The 24,843-nt window shown below is 45.2% G+C and overlaps 1 protein-coding gene across 1 annotated transcript; it reads left to right on the top strand.

The window, feature by feature from the left end:
* Nucleotides 1-17,172: 17,172 nt before the first annotated feature.
* On the top strand, nt 17,173-24,415 carry SLC10A1 (solute carrier family 10 member 1). The gene is made up of 4 exons (XM_077819971.1): nt 17,173-17,594; nt 21,145-21,355; nt 21,451-21,629; nt 24,097-24,415. The coding sequence occupies exons 1-4, from the start codon at nt 17,173-17,175 to the stop codon at nt 24,413-24,415; spliced, it is 1,131 nt and encodes a 376-aa protein (XP_077676097.1).
* Nucleotides 24,416-24,843: the final 428 nt, after the last annotated feature.

Genomic DNA, 24,843 nt, shown 5'->3' with positions numbered 1-24,843 from the left:
GTCTGTGGAATTCCTCAGTGGCAGGCTGCTGCAGAAGAGATCAGCCAGGAAAGATGGCCCTAGGCCACAGCAGCTCTTGCTTTTGAACTCTGTGGCAACTCAGGTCTCTTCTCCTTTCTCCTGTTCTGAGAGGCCCACCAGGACTGAGACTCATATATTATGTGCCACAAAGGAGTATAACTCTCACCTCACAGAGCTGCCCTGTTTCTTAGATGGCACTGGGTCTTCCGTGCACTAGAGAGAAATGGAGGAGCGTTTCCGGTGAATTCCTCAGGCCAGGTGCCACAGGGATGGGAATAAACAGGGGAAGCGGGTGTAAGTCATTTCTACTGTCATTTTCAGCCAGCTTGGAAATGAGGAACTATTGCTGCACCTGAGCTAGTCTTCTGGCAATTCTAGCAGCCCATCAAAGTTACTTCAAGCTCATACTTCAGCCCACATATGCCCTGGATCATACCATTTTTCAAGGCACTGCTATTGGTTTCCACAGAGCAGAGATGAAGTGTAGAAAAAGTATCTAGTGGCAGGGGCCATCCACAGACATATAAATATTTAAAATTCACAGGCAAGAGTGATTCCCAGCTGAAATACATGACTTGGGCAGAAGAAGGCATCATCTCCAATCCTGGCAATCCCAAGCACTCAAAAATCATGAGTCGGGCTCCCCAAATCATGAGATTGGCTTAAGAAAAATAAGATTTTTTTTTAAAATGAGTTCTTCTTATTTGCCTTCTGGTTTCTGAGCCTTTAGGGAGCACTTAGGTGACATTTTCAAGCTTTTCTCCACAGCCATGTGGGCTAGAAACTTTTTTTAAAAATGAAAACTGAGAGTCTCACATTATCACTTGACTCCAGGAGCTGGAGATGTAAGTAAAAACACCAAGTATCACTAGACTCATGATAAAATCATGAGAGCTGGCAACCTCCGTAGCGGTCCAGGGATATATATGTTGTGGGTCTCTTACCCACCATTTCCCCCTTGCTGTGTGCAAAAAAACATTAAAAGACTTTTGTGACTTTGAAACAGCTCATTATTTGGAGTACAGGGAAACCCCTTGATCAAATGACCTCAGATTTGCCCTAAAGAGTCTCCCTCTGGACCAGACCTTGCCTACCAGTCTTCAGCCTGATGCTTTCAACCTTTGTGGAACAGAAATTTAATGCAAATATAACTACAGAGCAGCTAGACACCACCCGTAATACCTTCTTCACTTCCTGTCCCAAACTGATGAAATAGTTGCCATGTTTCACTCCAGAGGCATCTGCATCACAGTGTTGAATAGAGTGATTCCTGCCTAGGAAGTATATCAGTTTTAAAGTATATGTGATCCACCCCACTAAAAGCCGCCATAAATGTAAGCTCATTACCATTACAATTCAAAGGCTCTAAATAGATTTACAATCTTTATTATTCATTACTGCCTGTAACAGAATGGGCCACTCTCATTTGCACTAATCTCATTAGGTTTGTTTACATTAAAACTTCCTGAAGCACCCTCTGTTGTAGATAATGACTTCCTTTGTGCTACTCAGTCTTTTGTTTGCTGTCAGAATGAGCAGATAGAAACTAAAGCATATTCCCAACACTGTGTCCTTCTTGTGTAATTAAAACAAGATAAAAACTGCTGCTCTTTGGGGCTGGGACTGTGTTTTGAGGGTGCTTGGACAACAGTTAGCACAGTGGGCTTGCTACTGGAATACAAATAATAAAAAGATCCCAAAGCATACTTCATCTGTGGAACTCCTTGCTTCCAGGTGCCATTGAGCCCAAGAGCTTAATATGATTTTTAAAGATTAGAAATGTATATGGATAGTGAGAACATCCACAGTTACATTAGACCAGACCTAAAAACCAGAGCTATACATTTCTTGCTTCAGGACTTAAGCCAACAACTTACTGAGAGGAATTAGGAAAAAACTTCCTCTATGGCAGATTACTTCATAATCATCAGCTATGGGGTTTTTGTTTCTTCCTCCAAAGTGTTTGGTGCTGGCCAGTGCCAAAGACCGGATTGTGGGCTAGATGGACCCTACTTATTTAAACTGGTATGGCAATTCCCATGCTGCTACAGGGAGCTCTGTCATTTCCTAACAGGTAAATAAAGATCTGACTTCACTGGAGCTTTGGCTGCCCTTGAATTCTTCAGCAGGTAAAAGTGGTAAGTGTAACATACTGAGTTCTGTGTTGTGCCATTGCCTCCAACACTGCATTACATGGAACAGAACTGTCTCTGCTAGAGATGCCTCACACAGATGACAGGGGAAGCACCCCAGTCTCACACACTTAGGGGTTTCTTAAGCACACTATGCACTCTGGGCAAGCCCTGAGAACATGACATGGCTTGTCGGCACTACAGATTCCGTTGGTATAAGTTATGTCGCTCAGAGGTGTGAATAAGCCATCACGCCCCCCAAGTGATGTAAGTTATACCGACAGAAGTGCGAGTATGGATGGCGCTATGTCAGCGGGAGAGCTTCTTGTGGAGGTGGTTTTATTCTACCAATGGGAGAACGCTCTCCTGTCAGCATAGAGCGTCTTCACCAGACGCACTGCTGAACTTTTCATGGCTCATCCACACTGAATGGAGCTGCCCATATTGGTGACTGACCTACCAACAATTCAATTAAAGTAGAATGCAGCTGGGCAAGAGGGCTTCCTAGGACACCCCAGAGCTCTGGAACAAGGTTATCCAGCTCATGGACAGCCACCACGGTGAGACAGAGAAGACCCTGACTCACCCTTAACTGGAAGGACCCATCTCTAACCCAGAACCACTGTGTCAATACACTCTCAGCATGCTATTGCTAGAGGGTTTCTATCTGGAACATTCTGGATCCAGAGCCAAACTGCCCATTTGTCTGAGGTACTTATATGGCCATCCTTACTCTACTATCTGAGCACCTCACAAGTGTCATTGTATTTCTCCTCACAATACCCCATGAGGTGGGGCTATTCCCCCTATGTCACAGATGGGAACTGAGGCCCTGAGAGATGAAATCTCTTGCCAAGGTCACACAGGGTGTCTGTGGGTCACAAAGCACAGAACTGAACCAAGGTCACTGGCTCACATCCTAACCGCTGGGCCATCCTTCCTCTCCAACTTCCATGTGGCTCCCACTCTATTTATTAGAGTTAAAAAATATATATATGGTATTAGAGTTGGGGGTGAAAATTGACAGTAAATTCCAAAATGAAAAGAAACTCAAGGGATTGGCTGCCAGCTCCTTCCCTGCTGTTCTCTTTATGGGCAGCTGGAGGTAGGTCATCTCCCAGCCAGCAGTTCACTGCTGCCATCTAGTGGAGCTCTCCTTGAATGCGACTGGTGCTTTGCAAAGTTACGGTCTGACTTTTGAATAAACATTAGGCTTGGCAGAATTTGATTTTTGTTATTTTGATGGATAATATCAACGTTTATTTTAAGCCATTTTAAATTTCTATCGGTTTAAATTTTTATAGTTTTGGGAAATCTGGGGAGAGGGTCCAATTATTTAAAGACAGTAAACCTGAGATTCAAAAAAGTTAAAACTTGATAACCATTAAAACACAAAAAGAAAAGGAGGACTTGTGCCACCTTAGAGACTAACCCATTTATTTGAGCATAAGCTTTCCTGAGCTACAGCTCACTTCATCGGATGCATGCAGTGGAAAATACAGTGGGGAGATTTATATACACAGAACATGAAACAATGGGTGTTACCATACACACTGTAACTAGAGTGATCAGGTAAGGTGAGCTATTATCAGCAGGAGAGCGGGGGGCGGGGAGGGAAGAAAACCTTTTGTAGTGATAATCAAGGTGGGCCATTTCCAGCAGTTGACAAGAACGTCTGAGAAACGGTGGGGGTTGGGGGGTGGGAGGAGGGAAATAAACATGGGGAAATAGTTTTACTTTGTGTAATGACCCATCCACTCCCAGTATCTATTCAAGCCTAAAGTTAATTGTATCCAGTTTGCAAATTAATTCCAATTCAGCAGTCTCTCATTGGAGTCTGTTTCTGAAGTTTTTTTTTATTGAAGAATTGCCACTTTTAGGTCTGTAATCGAGTGACCAGAGAGATTGAAGTGTTCTCCAACTGATTTTTGAATGTTATAATTCTTGACATCTGATTTGTGTCCATTTATCCTTTTACGTAGAGACTGTCCAGTCTGACCAATGTACATGGCAGAGGGGCATTGCTGGCACATATCACATAGGTAGATGTGCAGGTGAATGAGCCTCTGATAGTGTGGCTGATGTGATTAGGCCCTATGATGGTGTCCCCTGAATAGATATGTGGGTACAGTTGGCAACGGGCTTTGTTGCAAGGATAGGTTCCTGGGTTAGTGGTTCTGTTGTGTGGTGTGTGGTTGCTGGTGAGTATTTGCTTCAGGTTGGGGGGCTGTCTGTAAGCAAGGACTGGCCTGTCTCCCAAGATCTGTGAGAGTGATGGGTCATCCTTCAGGATAGGTTGTAGATCCTTGATGATGCGTTGAAGAGGTTTTAGTTGGGGGCTGAAGGTGATGCATAGTGGCATTCTGTTATTTTCTTTGTTGGGCCTGTCCTGTAGTAGGTGACTTCTGGGTACTCTTCTGGCTCTGTCAATCTGTTTCTTCACTTCAGCAGATGGGTATTGTACTTGTAAGAATGCTTGATAGAGATCTTGTAGGTGTTTGTCTCTGTCTGAGGGGTTGGAGCAAATGCGGTTGCATCGTAGAGCTTGGCTGTAGACAATGGATCATGTGGTGTGGTCTGGGTGAAAGCTGGAGGCATGTAGGTAGGAATAGCAGTCAGTAGGTTTCTGGTATAGGGTGGTGTTTATGTGACCATCGCTTATTAGCACCATAGTGTCCAAGAAGTGGATCTCTTGTGTGCACTGGTCCAGGCTGAGGTTGATGGTGGGATGGAAATTGTTGAAATCATGGTGGAATTCCTCAAGGGCTTCTTTTCCATGGGTCCAGATGATGAAGATGTCATCAATGTAGCGCAAGTAGAGTAGGGGCATTAGGGGACGAGAGCTGAGGAAGCATTGTTCTAAGTCAGCCATAAAAATGTTGGCATACTGTGGGGCCATGCGGGTACCCATAGCAGTGCCGCTGATTTGAAGGTATACATTGTCCCCAAATGTGAAATAGTTATGGGTGAGGACAAAGTCACAAAGTTCAGCCACCAGGTTTGCTGTGACATTATCGGGGATAGTGTTCCTGACGGCTTGTAGTCCATCTTTGTGTGGAATGTTGGTGTAAAGGGCTTCTACATCCATAGTGGCCAGGATGGTATTTTCAGGAAGATCACCGATGGATTGTAGTTTCCTCAGGAAGTCAGTGGTGTCTCGAAGATAACTGGGAGTGCTGGTAAATAAATCTCCCCACTGTATTTTCCACAGCATGCATCCAATGAAGTGAGCTGTAGCTCACGAAAGCTTATGCTCAAATAAATTTGTTAGTCTCTAAGGTGCCACAAGTCCTCCTTTTCTTTTTGCGAATACAGACTAACACGGCTGCTACTCTGAAACCTGTCATTAAAACACAAATTGTTAATATCTCGTCAAAATATACAAATTCAATAGCCTTAAATCAAACTCTAATAAGTTCTCAAGCAACATTTTTTATTACTTAGCCTATCTGTAAATTTCTATTAGTATTGAGGGAAATATTTTTTTCATGGGTTTGTGTGTGTACAGTGAAATCAATGTTTACTGACATTTATCAATAAAAATTGAATCCTTCCAAACCTAAATAAAATCCATTCTACAACATTCCACCCTCTCTCCTTTTCCTTTTGCAAAATCTCTATTTACTCCCTTATTTGTTGGCGAAGAACTTGCAGGCAGTTCCCACTATTTACTGTTGTACCTCCTTTGATCAGTATGGACACAAACTGCTCTATGAGGCCCAACTCAAGCCCTGGAGCACTCCTCAAGGCAAAGCCACTGCCAGCAATGCTCTTTTAAATGTTTTGCCACCACCTGGGGGCATGCCCCCTTAGGGTAGGTCTTCACCCTAAAACACTGCCGATGTGTCTCTTCACTAATATCCAGATAGCGGTCTTCAATTGCTGGTAGTCTCTAGCCTGCTCTGGGTCAAGGCTATGGTAGACGAGCTGTGCCTGTACCTCAGAAAGGGGGCTGTCATGGGGTGCACTCACTGATGGTCTGCTGCCTCCTCCTGGTCACCCTGGGGATTAGCTGTTGAGGTCAACATCCCCATCCGCAACTTACACGCCATCATTTATCTCTCTGACAGGTCTGCAGCTCCTCTTGTCCCAGGAACCGCAGCGTCTTCTTCGTGACTCAGCCCTCCGGCCAGATCACCCCGTATTCCCCTGTTCCAGGGTAGCAAAGTTCCTTCTCCCTAGCAGTCCTAAGCAGTCTTCCCTCTCACTGCCCCAAGGTGTCACTCCCTTAGTAGCTGGTAGGGGACCCTGGACCTACTCTCTCCTTCGGGTTTCAGTCCAGGGTCTCTCCGCTCAGCAGTTCTGGGCCTTCCTCTCTCAGCCCTCACTGCTCTTTCCTTGGACTACTTCCTATCACACCTGGTTCCCCTTCTCCCTCTGGGTGTAGCGGCTCCAAAACAGTCATCCCTCTTCCAAGGGAGAGACTGCTGCCTGCCTTCTTGCAGCCTTCCCCATATCTGTTGCCAGCTACCTGGCTTTATATAGGCCCCACCTGTTCCTCCACAGCTCAGCCTGCTCTCAATTATGTCCCTGCCTCCTCCTCCAATCCTGTATGGGGTGGACACCCCATCACAGGGGCTAAAACTAACTCCCAGTGCTTCGGAGGCTACTGAGTGGCCAACACTACCCTCTCAAAGATGGTGAGGAATGCCTCCAGATCATCGTTGGGGGCCATCTTTGTTAACTTCACTAGCATAGGTGGCATGGCTCCCCTGGTATACTGGGCCCTGCCAGGCCTCCCTGAGCAGAGGTCAGGGTTTTTAACTGCTGCAAAAAGTCTCTCTGAAATTCTTGTCGGTGGGTCACAATCTCCTCCGGCAGCTGCTATTGCTGTGCTGACTGGGCTGTCGACTGCTGCAACATCTGCTCCTGGAATTGCTGTTACTGGTTGGCTTGCTCTGTTGCCATTCTGCCATCCATTTACACCAGTGCTCCGGATCCATCTCAACTCATGTCCCTTCTCCAAGGACTGGTGCAGAACCTGTTTCTCTCTCAAGGCCTTCTATCAGGAACAGGGTATCATGCCCACATTTTCTAACACTTGTAGTCAGCCAGCTCTCAGCCATCATCTCTTTATGCCTCTTGCCTGTGGATCGCCATGAGAACCCCCACTCCTGGGCAAGCTCATTGTTCCCTACAGGAGCTAAGCTCACTCATGGGGTCCTTTCTGAGTCTAATTATCTCCAGGCCCTGGCACTGCTCCTCAGGTCCAGCTACAGAGCACTGGCAGAGAGCAGACACCCAGAGCCCCTCTCAGGACTGTTGTGTCTGTCTGCCCTAAACCAAGGGGGAGAAAAAGGTGGGGCTGGGGCTGGGGCTCTCCTGGCTACCGGGCTCTCTAGCAGCCTCTCTTCTTTCTCAGGAAAACTTTACCCCCTTGCTCTGTGGCCTGCCTCACCTCTTTAAGCTCCCCTTCTCCAGGCAGTGCATGCACTGCAGGTGTGCCTAATTAGCATTGCCTGAGTGCAGGGATGCTCATTAGGCTTACTGTCAGCGAGCTGGGCATGTGTCCTATCACAGGCGGACAAAAAAGTGCCCCTGGCACTTGGAGCAGAAGGTTCCTGAAGGAGTTTGTTCCACCGACTTGGAGCGCCCCCGCCCCCCCCAACAAAACTCTGTCTCCTGCACAGATGAGCTTTTTTACCCCCTTACACAAAGGGGATTTGGGGAAAAAACTACTTGGTCTGATTACCCTCTGGCTAAGCAATGACTGAAATCTAGGCCTGTGGAGGGGAAAACAGATTTCCAAACAGTGTAAGTGCATCATTGCCCTGTGTCTGATCAAATCAGAACTGCTCCACTGTGTCACCCACACTGTGTTTGCAGCACAGGTGCAGAGTATGGGGTAAGCTATACAGGAGATCGGAATTGTTCTCTGAGTCAGGATGCCGCCCACTATGTACGCAGCGGTACCACACAGTTACACCATCAAGGGATGAGGTTGGATCCAGTTGCCAGTGAATAGATAAAGCTACAAACTGGTCATACCTCCCTAACTTAAGGACTCAGAGCTCTCAACCATTTTGGCTCATGCCAACTAGTGGAACAGGCAGAGGCGGATTAAGATTTATTGGGGCCCTGGGCACAAAGAACATTTGGGGCCCCCACATCCCATTAAAAACATGAATGTATCAAAATGCATTAATAAAAAGACTCCATTCAGTGTTTTCACACTGCATTAATAATAAAGCAAATCATATCCCAGTTCATTATGCCTAAATTAAGTGCTCAGTTTTTCCACATAGAAATTGAATATGGCTAGATATTATGCATACCATTACAGAAAAGTGTTCACTGCTAATCTGGACAAAACTGGGGTTACAAGAATCAGTCATTCACAGGTCAACAAGTGGTTCTTTCACCTCCCTCAGTTTTCTTAAACCTGATCATTATGCACTTTTTCCCCACCTGCTGAGGCTGTTACAATTTTTCTACTGTGGAAGCAAAGATGTCGGAAAGACAAAAGTCACAATTCCAGAAAGTAATTTAATTAAAAGAAATAATCCTAACCTGAGGTAAAATTATTCCATTATTAAGAACTAAGTTTCAGCCAACGGTGAGAACTGGTTTAAAATAAAGTTTGCAACTGATCACATAAGCTATGAAAAAATGTTGAAAGAATCTGATGTGTGTGCCAAAGTGACTCTTTTGTCTTTCTGCCAAAGGCAATTCATGTCAAACCAGGAGAAAATTGACATTGAACCAATTAAGTTTTAAGACTAACTATTTCAGCCAATCAGAAACTAGCTTATACATATACATTAAATCACACTTTTAAGAATAGGCCAGGTTCTGATTAGCCAGAGCACACAACAGGATGTTCAGTCATGACTCATTACTAAGCCAATGAGAATATAGTTTTTCCAATAAAACTGCAGAGATAGAATATTCATCACTCCATTCTACCAATGCCTCATCATCAGCGTAATGGAGAGGAAAAAGTCACTGGAACTGAAGGTCCTCACAAGATAAATCTCTCCCACTTCTGTAGCTATCTGGGCTTGTCCTTTATGTTTTATCCCCCCCAACCAGGCTTGGCTTTGGAATTCACACAGCAATAGATAGTTCTGATGAAGTGAGCTGTAGCTCACGAAAGCTTATGCTCAAATAAATTGGTTAGTCTCTAAGGTGCCACAAGTACTCCTTTTCTTTTTGCAATAGATAACCATTAGCCCATGACAACAGGTGATTCCACTGACCATCTTTGTTAAGTAAATTTGAGTGGGTCACAATTCATTGTGAAATTCATAGCTGAGTGAGTTGGGTCTGGAAGCAGTGGACCAGCATAAATAGTGCCACATCAGTACATGCTGGGTGAGGGGGGAAATACACACAAAGATCTTAAATGGGGTAAATAGCACTATAGTCTTTTATCCAATGCTAAGGAGGGAGAATTATACTGTGGAAGGCCTCATATCAGCTGAGCAGGCAGGTAAATAATGCCATATCACAATGTACATGGCAAGAATCCACACTAAGATCCCAAGGCTCTGAACCACATGGCTGGGGAGGCGGGGTCCACAAAGGTCGCAGGGGTGCAGGTGGGGGTAAGTAGGGCTACATCGTGACATATTACAATGGGGTAAATAATGCTGCCTTGTGAGATACAGGGATAGGGGAATCCAAAGGCCTCGAAACTGTGGATGGAGGTATAAAGAAACCCAAAGAAAGCTTCTGTCTCACCATACATTTACAATCAGCAAAAGACACAGAAAAAAAACTGGAAGAGGAGGGGAGAGAATAGGTCCCGCCTTGGGGAGAGAAGTGATTGAACATTGAGAGGTAAGGAAGAGGCAATAGGGGCTCCCACAGTACATGTGGGGCGGAAGGATTGGCGATTTCCATGTTTCCCCACCTTGAGCAAGACAACAGAGAGTCCCCTGCCCTTGGCTCCCCGTGTGCTTGTGGGGGTTGCATTTCCCTGGGGACTGCCCCTGTGGGTTGAGGTAGTAAGGATTTCCCCGGCCCCGGGGGGGTGGGGAAGCTGTAGGGGGATTTCCCTGGCTCCCCTGGCTGTAGGGAGCTCCCCATCCCAGCGGATCCCCACCCCACCCCTCTTACCGTCTATGTTCTCCTGGTCACTGATATGCTGCAGGTTGCAGCCCGTGTCCTCGCAGCTCAGCTCGGGCTCGTAGGACTCCAGCCGGGGTGGGCATTTCTGCACAGCTTGGGGCTGGAGGAGATGCAGCAGGAGGTGGTGTTCTATATCTTCCTTCACTGCCTGTCCCCAGCCACCCAGCCAGACACAGTAGGAGGCAGGGGGACCCCATCACCAGCAGCAGCGAGAAGCCATGGGCAGCAGCGAAGAAAACAAGCAGGAGACGTAGAGGTGGCGGCTGCTGCTGCTCCCTCCAGTCACAGTCATTTGCTGATCTCCACACCAATTCATCCAAGAAGCCTTGCCCAAAGCATGTCCAGCCCAGCCAGCAGCTAAATCCTCCTGCTCTAGCATCATGAGATTTTTCTGGGGCTCCCCAAATTGGCCAGGGGCCCTGGGCAAGAGCTTCATGAGCCCATGTGTTAATCTGCCCCTGGGAACAGGGCTTACATATATTTTTTAAATGTACCCATCACAATGGCTCTGGGCCCATGTACATAAAGTATCACAAACAATACCAGTTTCAGAGTAGCAGCCGTGTTAGTCTGTATTCGCAAAAAGAAAAGGAGGACTTGTGGCACCTTAGAGACTAACCAATTTATTTGAGTATAAGCTTTCGTGAGCTACAGCTCATTTCATTGGATGCAATACAAACAATACAAAATTAGTTGTCTGTTCAACTAAATCTAAAGAGATAACCCCACAATCAGCTAAGCAGAGATATGCCTCTCCCCTACAGGCAAAACTCTCAGTAAACAGAAGAGCTTTACGTCATGCCCTGAAGGACAGCAGAATGGTTTTGTTGGACAAATGGCCCAGGGAAACTGAATGGAGGGTAGATATGGCCTCCATGCAATATACTCTGCCACCAACCCCTAGACAGTCCAATCTGTGGACTGTTAGAAAAAGCACATCAGCTTATCTCAGCTGTTACAATGGGATAGAGGTGGCTTCCACAGGTAACCAGGTTCCAAACCACATGTAATCAATAGAAATATACTGAATAACACCCAGAAGTGAATCTGGAGCCAGTGCAGTCTTGGAATGATGGAGTGGTATGCTTTGTGTGGCTAACACAGCTCTGCAAGCGCAGCCATTTGACAATGATGTCATACTGTGCTTCTGCAGAGAGAGGGTCACTAAGCCCTGGATAGCTGTGGCAAGAGCCAGAGTGTAGATAAACTGCTCCCATCAGCAGATGATGAACAAATGGGAAAAGGCACTGCTCATGGCCAGGGCACGCCCTAGACCAAATGACGGCCCAGGTGGGGAGCATCTTTGGCACCCACCCCCAATCCGTTTGCTGTACTTTTGAATACCTTATATTTTATTGCATTTGTACCCCATTTCACTTTCATTTCTCGTCAAATTTCCCACCATTGTACTACTCGAAGTGTGAACACTGAAAGCATTTTTAGTATTTATTGCTATTTATTTATGTAGGAAGTATTAACAGGTTTACAAATCCTTGCCATGTAAGATTCAGAAGCAAAACAATAATCGTTACTACAATGAGCTTTTGTTTAAAGAGACATTATAGAGTAATATAGTCATCAGATCTCTCTGTTTCACAGGCTTTGCATAGAGACAGGTTTCAGAATAGCAGCCGTATTAGTCTGTATTCGCAAAAAGAAATGAAGTACTTGTGGCACCTTAGAGACTAACAAATTTATTTGAGCATAAGCTTTCGTGAGCTACAGCTCACTTCATCAGATGCATCCGATGAAGTTAGCTGTAGCTCACGAAAGCTTATGCTCAAATAAATTTGTTAGTCTCTAAGGTGCCACAAGTACTCCTTTTCTTTCTGTTTCACAGGGTATTCCCATCTTATAGTGTGAGTATCATTACAGCCCCCATGACGTATCGTTTCTAGTGATTTTATTAAATGGAGAGAAATCTCTGATTACATGCATTTTATAGACCAGGAATGTCTATCAAATGTTAATATTGAAGAATACTGGACGGGTGTGCTGGGGGGATGGGGGTTGCAAGTGAATGTACTTTGCCTGAGTATTGAATAAATGGTAACCAAATATCCAAGTATCTGTTTGTTCTGTGTATATTTTGCTGGGTACATCAGTGGAGTGTTAATTTTTCCATAACAAATGCCCTTATTTTTTGAACCATTCCTCTAGAGTTGGACTATTTTTAATTTTACAGTGAGCGGCTATTAGTAGCTGAGCAGTTGCTAGCAGATGAGAAATTAATTCTTTCATTTCCTTTTGTGTGATCATTTCCACTGGAAGCATTTTAATCACAGTCACCTCTAGATCTGTGGTTAAAATGCTGGCAGACAGTCTACACTAGCACCTGGCTGCTGCTGATGAAGCAGCTGTAAGGGTGGTGTGACGGGGGGAATTTGAAAAGGAATGCTTCTGTGGAGGCAGCCTCGCTTTGTTAAATTTTGTTCCAACTCAGAGTCAACAAATCTGGGATCTTTTTTCTCCTGAAATTTCCATTTCTGCCTTCATTGGAAGATGCCAACCCCAGCCTATGCCATCACCCAGTTAAAATAAAATCTGAGAACAGTCAGGTTTTCTGATCATTTCAAGTACACAAAAAAGATCAAATTGCATATTCCAAAGTATACATTGATAATAAGAGAAACCTTAGCCAAGTAGAAAACTGACATCTGGGTTCTACTACATTCAAATCCTGGGTCAGATATTGACTTACTGTAATGCGCTGGACTGATCAATTAACCTGTGTTAACATTTCTATTGCGGTATCTCGTAAAGGCCACAACCAAGTTGGGCCCCCTTATACTAGGTACTGTACAAGTATAAAATAAATGCCAGTCCCTGCCCCAAAGAGGTGTGCCTCATTTTCCCCATCTGTAAAATGGCAAAGTATTTACCTAGATTGCAGGGGGATATGAGCGTTAACCAGTTAATATATGTGAGGTTCTTTGACGGTGTAAAGTATTCGCTCATTATATATATAATTTGAGGGGATTTTCTTTAAAAAAAAAAAAAAAAAAGCAAACACAAAGCATACCATTTCACCTTTCATTGAAAAGTCCATAAATCTCTATCGTATTTTTAAAATACATTTTTAATGCATGGAGGGTGGTAAGCATTCTGTGTGCAGCACCTCTTATTTGGTTACTTTCTACCAAAGAGATTTAGGGGAAGAAACTAAACAGTGTCCATTAATTTTGGGTGCCCAACTTGCGGCACCAAGGTCAAAACTGTGGCACTTAAACTTAATCCATGTTGTTTAAAACTGAGGCCTTAACATCCATTAAAGGATCTCACTTGTCTTTTAGGACTGACTATTGTGCTATTCCTGACCATTAGTGGTTCTAGTGCACATTATATCTTGCCAAGCTATTTAGCTTTATATAACATTACAAGAATAAGGTCCTTTGTACTGTGAGAAAATATACTTGCGCTTATTTCTACTATGGGGAAAAAACCAAAGAGCTCATTGTGCTAAGAACTTAGTCCAGAAATTGTCCAGAGTAGGAAAAAAATATTTGTATCAATTACAGTTCCCAGGGCAATCTCTGCACTGGGAATTAAACTGTCTTAGCGGAATGGGTTTAAAATGGTTATGCCCACTGGCCTAGCAGTGAGGGCTCAGTTGTGCCCTCACTTACAACCATGCAACCTGCTTTGATATCTCAGTAGGCTTCTGCATAGGGAGAGAGCAGAATGCAGCCACCCACTGTTAAACTGTGTTGAGGGAACTTGATTGAAAACAGTTCAAACTAATATAGCTCAGTCCCCAGTGTGGATGGGCCCCACCCAAGGGCCCACCCAGCCAGTAGAAACTTTTTAAGCACAAGCCCCTACTAAGTATTTTTTAATTGTTACTATTATTAGGACAGTTCAGACAGTTGCTACACTCCTAAAGATGGAGAGAACTATTTACAGCGTTGTCAATTTTTAAATGTTTAACTCCTGCAGCGGCGCTTGGGATATTCTTTGGGCAGCCAACACAGTGACACTGAATAAGAGAACAAATGCTTTTGATTGACCCACCTTGCATCTTCTGACATTATTCACTATTAACATAGACAAGCCAAGACAAATACAATAGAAAGCAAACAACTACCCAGAACTTCTGTGGATATTTGGAGAAAAGGAAGTGGGGGAAGGGAAGAGAAATTGCTGTAGATTTTACCCCAAAATTCCCTATAGATTTCCAATGCCCTTGTACATGTGCTACCTTGATTGTGTTTATTTATTACTCATACAGCCCTTCAAACCATGCCCTCCCTGCCCCCAAATAAAAATGCATCCAAAAATGCCCAACTTTGCATAGCACCTTTTTCTGCTTGCTGAGCTATGGCCTTGGAGACAAAGATCTACCTTCATATTATATCACACCATTCACCTGCAGGTCTCAAAGCACTTCTTAAAAATGAAGCTTCGCAATGCCTTCTGCAAGGCACATAGTATTATCTCCATTTTACCAGGATGGGGATTATCCATGAGCGTGAGAGGTGATGCAACAAAAAGATCAAATAACTTTCTTGAGGCCACATTGCAAGTCAGTGGACAAGGCAGGGAAAGAACCCAGGTGTCCCTGTGCCAACCATTAGTGAAGATTCTCATTAAATTCTACCTTACCTATGGCTCCCTCCTTCCCCTAAACTGATTGGGGATGCCTATGCAACACTCGAAAGCTGTTGCTGCTCCAGCTACTCCTTCCTTCCCTTGTGACGTCCTGCCTATTAGAAGCATTTTCAAATCAACACTAGAGAGAGAAACAGGAAAGAAAGGCTCCTACATTCCTTCCAGCTTTCAGTCATGTTTCCAGAGCAATTGGGCTGGAAAGTTGCTCACTGGTGAGCTCCGCTATGAATAGAAGCAATGAATAAATTACTGCAGCTGACAAATTAGGGCTTCTCCAGCAAGAGGGAAGGGTTCACAGAGAAAGCAGTGCAGTGAAAATCCATTCCCCAACCCTGTGCCCAGGAGAAAAAGATCCAACCTGCACAGGCTGCCTCTGGACACATCGCCATCCAGCAGATTCCAGTTTTGGTCTTCTAGGAGATATTATCATACTCTGCAAGCACAGGACCAGGCTTTGTCAGATGGGGAAGGGATTTTCTTGAATCATGATGGCTAAAGGGCCTTCTGAGTTTTATTGCTTGGAGAACTCAGCCAGGAATGGATCATCAAGTAGCATGTAAACCCTTTGAAAAGTGCAAAGACAATATCCACCTTCTGAAGCAGCAGTCTAAGGGCTAACGGTAAATTAATTAATTTCCACTCTGTACTTTAACGTGTCTAGGGATGGTGTGTTTTTGCAGACACCAGGTCTGATCCTAATGGGAAACTCCAGATGGCTTGCTCCATATTTATTTGTGTATGTGTATAGGGGCTCGGAGAACAGGGAGCAAAGAAGAAGGTTGGGCACCAGTAAATGCGGTTCCCAAGTCTGGCATACAGAATGAAATGTGTCCTCCTGCTACATGGTTAGTATGGCAAGGACCTACTGAGGGATCAGAGGAGTCATTTCAATTTGCGAAATAGTTTCTTTAAAGGACACCATGCTGGCCCCACTTCCTCCTTATGTCCACCTGTGCAGCTCCCATTGATGTGTGCTGCTGGTAGCTGCAGGTATGGCAGGAAACATGGCTGGCTGTCCCATGCTTTAACAAGGCCAAGAAACCTGGGGGTTTTCCCTCCTCTGCCACTGACTCAGTGTGTGTCTTTGGATGAATTAGGTAGCCTCTGTGCCTGTTTCCCCATCTCTAAGATGGGAATGCTACTTTGGAACATTGTGAAGCTTAATTAATTCATGGTTGTAAATGTAACAGAGGAATTGCCCTACCAGATCAGAGTCTATCCAGTCCAGTATCCTGCGATCAGCAACAGGTGCTTCAAAGTAAGACACAAGACAGCCTGTACTGGAATAACCTGTCCACAGGAAAAGCTTCTTCCAAACTGCCATGAGTCAGAGGTGGGCTTAGCCCTGAAGCATGAGGGTTTATAACCCTTCTTAGGCTTCACCTATACTGTGAGGTAGGGGGTATGAGTCCCCTGCTCATGTGCACATATTCTAGCTAGATTGAGGCGAGCTCGTGTGAGTATAAACAGCAGTGTAGCCACTGTAGTGAGGGTAGCAGTAGCTTAGCCATGCCGAGTACACAGATGCCAGGCCCCTGTGGGAATGCACAGGGCATGGCTAAGCTGTGCCTATGCTACCGCAGTTACGCTGCTGTTTATACTCAGGCTAGGTCAGCGAGAGCTAGCATGTGTACGCAAGCGGAGGAATCGCACCTCTAGCTCATAGCGTAGATGTAGCCTTAGAGGGAAAAATGAATTCTTTCTAGTATAACTGGGGATGTTCTCACTGGGTATATAAATGCCTAACTATTTTGCATCCTGCTAAGCTCTTGGCCTCAGTAGCATCTTGTGGCAATGAGTTCTACAGGCTATTTCATTTTATTAGCTTTATATTAGCTGCCTTTCATTTTCATTGACTGTGCCCTTATTCTCATCGTGTGGGAATGGCTAAGGAAGCTAGAGAGGAGTCAAGGCATTCAGTTGGAAGTCTTGGAAAGCTAGTAAATAGTGGAAAGTTTTTATTCTTGAAATCAATGGGCTCTGTTTCATGGCTCTCAATGAATAGCCATGAGACAGAGGCTGAAATTTTGTCATGCATGAAATATTAGTCAGCCGTCAATGTGGCTATTAGAGGGGTTATTCTAGTCCTAAAAATTAGGAGCGTGCTTTGAATTCCTAGGGCAGAAAGGTGCAAACTATTAAAAATATGATCCCTGACAAAATAGCCTTCAGCTGCACTCAGTACTAGATGATAAGAGCTCAGGCCTGGAGAAGAGAAGGTACTGACTGCAGGAAGGGGGAGTGCTGGATGTGATGTTTATGTGCACTGGATTTGTATGGTTTCAGGCTTTTGAACTAGCTTCCTTCCTCACTTTGCCAACCACATCAGGAAGAAGGGATGACTAAGCTCATAGTGACAATGAACACCACCAGAGGAGCCTATGGGAGCCCCAAATCCTGGAACCCAGAGCACACCGAGAATGCCTCCCTGCCCAACTTTACACTGCCTTTCACGTTTCACCAACGGGCCACTGACCAAGCGCTGAACGGAATCCTCATTGCTGTCCTGGGCATTGTCATGGTGTCACTGGGGTGCACCATGCAGCTCTCCAAGATCAAGACTCACTTCTGGAAACCTAAAGGGGTGGCCATTGCTGTGGTGGCTCAGTATGGCATAATGCCTCTGACAGCATTTGCCCTGGGAAAGCTTTTCCATTTGGGCCCTATTGAGTCTCTGGCTGTGCTCATCTGTGGCTGCTGTCCAGGTGGAAACCTCTCAAACATTTTTAGTCTGGCAGCAAAAGGAGATATGAACCTGAGGTAAGGAGAGCTCGGTACCTCACCATTGTCACTGGCCAGGCCATTTCAGTTAGGAGACTGGTCTACAGTCTAACTTAGTTCTCTCAATTCTAATGCTTCAGGCAAGAATAAATTTGGTATTGTACCCAAAGTATTTTTTGAGTACTCATCAGCTTGTTGCTAAATGCTGCTTAGTCACTATTGGTCTGGAGCAGCGCTCTGGCACCTAAAATCTAGAATAGAGCTGCACTCCAGCAGTTGGGGTCACACCACCACTAAGATTTGACCTGGCTACCCCTCTATAATGCCAGCCAGAGCAGTAGCCAAGCCAAATTTCAGTGGTGGTGTGACCTGACGTACCAGGTTGCAACACCACTCAAATTTAGCCCAGCCACCAGTGTTCCCTCACGTTCCCCACACGTGCACCAGTAAACTACCTCATGTGGCTGGGAGCGTGACCGATGCCTGGGTTGGGCTTTCCTGCCAGAATCACAGCAGCTCCTCTTGGCACTGGGGAAGCCTCAAACCAGCAGGGAGAAGGGAGAGTAAGGAGCAGAGTAGGGTGGAAGGGAGCCCAGCCAGCAGCTGGGTCCCGTTCTGCCTGCTGAGCCCTCCTGCCAGAACCCACAGCAGCTAGTCGTGGTGCTGCTCTGGGAACCAGCAGAAAGTTGAGAGCCAGCCAGCAGGGAGGAGTGAAGTAGGCAGAGGACGTAACACCCTCCCAGGAACCCAGGACGTAGGATCAAGCCAGCACGGAAGGTAAGGAGCAATGTGAGTGTAGGCAGAGAAATAGGGGAGTTTCTACCAGTCTTGCAGTTAGGACACAGGAATTAGAAACCTACACAGATTATAGCTTTAGGAGGAAAGAAACACTCAAAAGAGGAAGACAAGCTGTGTACTTTTGTTGGTGCCATAAGAAGAATTGATTTTAATAGCTTACCTGTGGCATACTCATCAGTCTTGTTACTCAGCACAGTATTGGACTACAAGCTACATTTCAAAGAACTTGATGTGAGTTTAAACCTTTTCAACCCAGGATTCAATCAAATGGCAGATGTTGTGCCCAATTACAAATTGACTGGGTAGTTAAATGAATAGATTGGGGAGACAAAGGTCCATCTAAACGTGATGAAAATATAATGATGAATTAAAGCCCAATAGGAGTGGTCCCTGTCCTCTCACCCTTTCATTAACAAATTCAACTGGTTGACATAAAATAAGGTTCTACCGTGGGACTTTTGATTATTTAGTTGGTTGTTTTAATAGTGCTTTTTGTTGTGGTGGTGGTTGATTTTATTTTTATTGCATGGCAATATGGATCCTTGCGTTTGGTCCTGTGACACAGAGACCACATTTTCAAGACTGGGCTGCATATTTGACAACCTTGTTTGCATTTGGTGCCCAGTCACGTAATTTGTGAATGCAGAAAAGCAAAAGCTGTATGTGCTCAAAAACTGCAAGTTTGTCCATGGGCAAAACTGTAGGTTCAGATATAAAGATTTGGGGCTTGATCCTGCATTTCATTAACTTCCCTTTTATAGTGGTGTAACTCCATTCATTTAGTTCAAGTAGAGTTACACCAACTTGAATCTGAAGTAACACAATGGTGATTCATGGCCATGGCTGAGACCCTTTTGAAAATTCAGTCAATTCAGCATAAATTCACATGCCACAGAGGTTTATGAGCAAATGCTGAAATTAACTAAGGAAAAGTGGCATTTCTCCCTGTTAGCTCTCTGCCATTAAACAAAGTGTCCCATAGTGCATCTTGATCAATGAACTCATCAAAATGACAAGACTTTCTAGCGGACCTTTTTGTGCACCCTGTGATTTAGAATCCACTCAGCATAGATTTCCCATATGACGACCATGCAAGCCCACCAAGCAGCAAAATACTGATCTAACATTTCATGCTACTTTTCCTAAGGAGATGATTTAGAAGCAATAGTAGGAGAGGGTCAGAAATTCAGGAGGCAAGTCACAGTAAGGAATATATCCTGTGAGGGTCTTATGAAAACAGTGAAACGCTTCATAGAATAAGCAGGAAAATACTACAAATTAAGGACAGGAGATGCAGTAGATGGCACTTCTCTCCTCAGCTCTTTTGTTTATTTTTAAGATATCATTATAGTCTGAATTCCCTTAAAACACACCAAGTTTTCAAGTTGAGAGTCACACTTCTTTCCCAGCTACCATCATAAAAATCTTATGCAGTAGATCCAATTTACCTTTCTTCTAAAAGGTTATGTGATCAATTTAATCAGTGGATGTGAAATCTGAGTAAAATTCAAGACCCATGTAAAATATTCTTCTAGCATCTTAAATGCTTTATTTGAATTTTGCAGAGCATATGTTTTATAAAAGGAGTATTTTACATGTTCTGCCGATGGCCTCTTTGACTTATTACATGTGTGCTTTGCCTGTGTATTGCTACTTAAAGTTTGATATAGGAGCTGAGCTACACGTTTATATTAGAACAATGTGTGTATTTATTACTAATGTGTGAAGTCTCACAATTACTGTTGCACCGATTTTCAATTAGATAAAATTTACCAGTAAAATGTTAGTTAGGTTTTGAAAATGGCTGCTTTATCTTATGGTGACATCACATGAAAGATGGATTTTGGAGATTCTCTCACGTGATAGAATTACCAACTTGAGGGAATTTCTGCGGGGCTCCTGCACTATACAGTTTAGCACTACAGCATTACTGTTGCATCATCAGATGCATAATGGGGTTTTATACCTTTTTTTGAAGTGCCCAACATTAGCCACCGTTGAGGGCAGAATACTGGCGTAAACGGACCATTGTTTTGTTCCAGCGTGGCAATGCCTACATTCCCTTCACCATTCCAGTTATTAGTACTTAAGAGACCTCTTTCTATTCCATGTAAATCAAGCAAGTCTTAAGGGGCTACCCCAAATAGAAAAAGGTAAGCCGCCCCCCCCCAAAAAAAAAGAGACAAGCATTGCCTCAGTCCCGTGGCCCTTGTCCAAGATAAGAGTGAAAACAACAGCAAGGGAAAGACAGCTGAACTTTTGCACTTTATGTACATGGATAACAAGAACATCCAGAGTTATAACAGTAAGTATTTAGAAACAAACCAACCCAAGACCTTTGAAGATATAAACCCTTATGTCTCAGGGGAGAGCCAAATTTCTAATTAATGGGAGTTGAGAAGAAATTTTCCCTATGGGCAGGTTATTCCATAACTGCCTATTGTGCAGTTTCTTGTACTTTCCTTTAAAGCAACTGGTACCAGTCACTGCTGGAGATAGGATACTGGACTATGATGCAGTATGGCAATTTCTATGAACCAAGATGCATACTTAAGACTACTTTTTGAGCCTAAAATAGAACTGTCCTTTAAACTACTCAATCTTCCCTTACTTCCATTGCCATAGGTCCTTTCATCACCTGGTAATGCTGAAACCTCTGTGCGGGAAAGGGGAGAAATGGGAAAAGTGAGCTGAAATTGTAGATGGACGTAAGTGTCCAAGTTAGATAAAGAGAAGAATATTCCAACAAATAATTTCATTCTACTGCTATTACATTTTCCCTTCATCTCAGCATTGTGATGACCACATGCTCAACGCTCCTGGCACTTGGGCTGATGCCTCTTCTCCTGTATCTTTACTCAAGAGGGCTGTACCAGGGCAACCTAGAGGGCAAAGTGCCTTACAAGGGAATAGTCATCTCCTTGGCCATGATGCTCATTCCCTGCACCATTGGCATCTTTCTGAATGAGAAGAAGCCACAGTATGCTCGCCTCATCATCAAGGTAAGAAGTGGTAATCACCTTTCCCTAAGGGCCTCGAAACAATTTACAAACTTTTTGTCTTGTCTTTCCCAACTCCTGATCCACTTTTATTTCAGGCAGGGATGATTGTGCTGCTTGTATCATCTGTTCCAATAATCGCTCTGTTTGTGACAAGTGTTGGAAACAGTATTTTGATCATCTTCTCGCCACCCCTACTGGGAACGTCTGCCTTGATGCCTTTTATTGGTTTCCTGCTTGGCTACATGCTATCTTCATTTTTCAAGCTCAATGACAGGTAGGTCTTTCTACATCCATGTAGAGGGGCAATTACACCACCGTCCCCCTTTGGGGGGAGGGGCGAGTCTGCCTGCCTGCCCTTAGCCTCAGGGCAGTATGGCCCAATGGCCAGAGTCAGTACGCTTATGCTTGTCATCAGGGCAGTACAGCTTAGTAGTAGAGTCAATATAGTTGTCGATGTCAGGGCAGCACGGCCTAATGGCCAGAGTCAATATGGTCACCTTTGCTGTCAGGGGAGCCGAGTCAGTATGGTTGCCCTTGCCTTTAGGGTGATATGTTCTAATGGCCAGAGTCAACGGAACCCCCTCCCCAGTGGAGTCGTGTGGCCTGATGGCCAGAATCAATGTAGCTGCCCTCCTCAGCAGGGCTGAGTGGTCTAGTGGCCAGGTGGGGGAATAGGCAGCCACCAGTTGGGTAGGTGGCAGCCAGGATAGAGGGACCTGGGACCTCCAGGCTCCACTGGGTCCCAGCCCAGGGCCCTGACAGTGGCGAGTGTGATTGCCACTGAGTCAGCAGGGATCTGACCAAAACACACTGGTTCAAGATCCAGTTTGATAACCAGTCCACTGTCTAGTTCCCTATGGCTACTTCCTACCATATTCCCTGATGCTGTGGTTTAGACGTCTTTGGGGTCTCCCGGTTCCTCAGTGTGCACTGTTCCCGACAGCTCTGGCCTCCCTTAGGCGTCCACAGGTATCCAGGCATCTGCCTGGATCTCAGTGCCTCTGGCTCCCGCCGTCTGGGGTTCTAGCTGCTCCCGGGCTGGAGCCTGCGAGGTGCATCCTTCCTTTCAGGCAGTCAGCCTAGAATGAGCTGGGCTGCTCCCCTTAATACTGCAGCAGCTGTTGGAGCATGTCTAACAGGGCGAGGGGGCATGGTTTCCTCTGTCCAGAGTGTGGGGTTAACCCCTTCTTGTCCAGTGTGGGGCAAGTACACCCCATCACAATCCCTTATCACACTCACTCCTTTTTTACCTAGGAGTTCTAAGAAAGGGGATTGAGTACAAAAGAATGACACTGAAATCTTGGGAGGTGCTGAATGAGTTGCTTTCAGCATGGAGGCTCTGACGCACTCTGACAACTGAACTTTGAACATCTCCCAGTGCTGATGCTGAAGTCTGAGCACAGACGAGAGAAGTTGTCTACACAGATCCCACCCTCACCCCCCAAAAATATGATTTTGTAGTGATAAAATGGTGCCAGCAGCAACCCTGATATTGACACTTGTTATTTAACTACAGGATACACATGAATACAGGCTGTGACACTGCAAGTTACCTCTGTACCAAGTTCCCTGTAAGCTGCATGGCTGCGCAGCAGGCTATCAAGGGTCACGCAGGCGGGAAGAGGTGCCTCTCCCCTGGTCCTAGAGCTGCTGCAGTGAGAGAGGGCTGGGGGAAGTCCTCTCTTCCCGCAGCCTGCACCCCAAACCCCCCATCCTCAGCCCCACTCGAGAGCCTGCACCCCCAGCCAGAGCCCTCACCCCCCTGCACCAGCCCTGAGACCCTCACACTCCAAACCCCTCGGCCCCACATCACCTCCATATTGGTGCACATGACAAAATTAATTCTGCACATGGATGTAAAAAATTAGAGGGAGCATTGCCTCTGTATTGTCCCTAGCCTACGTGCCTCAATCCTTACGGGGAAGAGAGATGAGTAGAGTCTCATGGACCAATTCATTCTTTGGCCATCTTGGGTCTGCCAAAAGTGGAACCAATGGCAGAGGCAATTCTGTCAAATGGACCTGAAGACCCACCAAGTTATTTCACACAGGCCTCTGAACAAGCTGATGGATGGTTTGACTTTTGGTCACTACAGACCTGTTCATTTCAGAATTCTCAGTTACGGACAATGAAATATGAGAGAAAAGTCAGGATAACTCCCAAGTAGAAAGTGATAGAGACAAGGGTGAGTGAGTGCTGATAGAACTGCCAAAACTCAAACAATTATTCCTATTTTGATAACTGCTTCACATCACAAAGGGCATAACAATATTCAGCTGAAGACCCCAACACAGACTCAAAGCGAGGACCCCACTACACAACTCTGAATCATCCCTTATCATGCCTTGAGCCCATGGGTAACCCAGCCCAGATAACCCTCCTAACACACACAAACCTCCCCTTACCTTTCCCGGGTGGCGCTCTCTCCCTCTCCTCACTTTTGAACCAGATTTTTTTTCTCTTGTGGAGGCAGCAGCTCCTGGAGAACCTCAGATTCATGACCGCCAAGCATTACTAGGCAGGATTTCCACCCATGCACACCATCTGTCACTACCTACCCTTGCACACTCCCAAAGGAGTGCTGGGCAAAGCATCTCATTTGAATTCTCAGCACTGCTCCTACTGCAGTTTCTTTTACCACAGTCAAATGCATAAACATCTGGGCACCATGTCTACTTTAAGCTGTATAGAAATGTAACCGTTCTGCAATTCATGCCTGTGTTTAACTCCTTCCTGTACAGGTGCAGGCGGACAGTCTGCATGGAGACTGGTTGCCAGAATGTACAGCTCTGCTCTACCATCCTCAAAGTGGCCTTTGCCCCTGATGTCATTGGACCCCTTTTCTTCTTCCCTTTCCTGTACATGGTATTTCAGCTTGGAGAGGGCTTTCTCCTGATACTGGCCTTCAGGGTTCATGAAAAACTAAAGAAACCAAACGGCAAGTGTAGTATAACCAAAACCTCTCTCCTGTTCCTACATGCTTTTCATCTCAAAAGTAGTGCATATCCTGGTATCACTGACCTGCTGCTATCTCTGGGGTGGAACTCAGTTGCTGCGTAACAGGACACAGCAAAACGAAACTCAGCAGCTAGAAGTGAAAAATAGCCTCTCCATATAATACTGCATAGGGAATTGAGGATACTAGGGGCCACAACTTCTGATATCAAAAGTTTAGTAGTGTGAGATACTGACTATGCAACCCACCAACGGTCACAGCTTTCCAGAGGGTCCTGTGCTTCAGTGTGCAGGCACACCCCAAAAGCAGGGAATCTGTATTGACACAACTCTAAGGAGAAGAATATCGTGTCTATTTGAAACAGAGAGGAATACGAGGTAGACAGCCGCCTGACACATCTTGAGTATCACTACACGTTGTTGAGTGACGGGCGGGAAAGGAACGAGCCCCCCCCATATGCAAGTCACATAAGGCATGTCATTAGAAGGTAAATGCTGGGAGCAGCCCACTAGACATTTCCTGTGTGACATTT

Source organism: Eretmochelys imbricata, chromosome 6 (assembly GCF_965152235.1).
Source record: "Eretmochelys imbricata isolate rEreImb1 chromosome 6, rEreImb1.hap1, whole genome shotgun sequence".
NCBI classification, from domain to species: Eukaryota; Metazoa; Chordata; order Testudines; family Cheloniidae; genus Eretmochelys; species Eretmochelys imbricata.
The sequence above is the reverse complement of the archived record's forward strand: the minus strand, read 5'-3'. Positions and strand labels throughout refer to the sequence as shown.

Bases quoted from the DNA above. Each gene is read 5' to 3' on its own strand.
- SLC10A1 (XM_077819971.1), top strand. From the start codon at position 17,173: ATGACTAAGCTCATAGTGACAATGAACACCACCAGAGGAGCCTATGGG. The intron at 17,595-21,144 runs GTAAGGAGAGCT...CCTTCATCTCAG, and splicing joins AAAGGAGATATGAACCTGAG to CATTGTGATGACCACATGCT. The intron at 21,356-21,450 runs GTAAGAAGTGGT...CTTTTATTTCAG, and splicing joins ATGCTCGCCTCATCATCAAG to GCAGGGATGATTGTGCTGCT.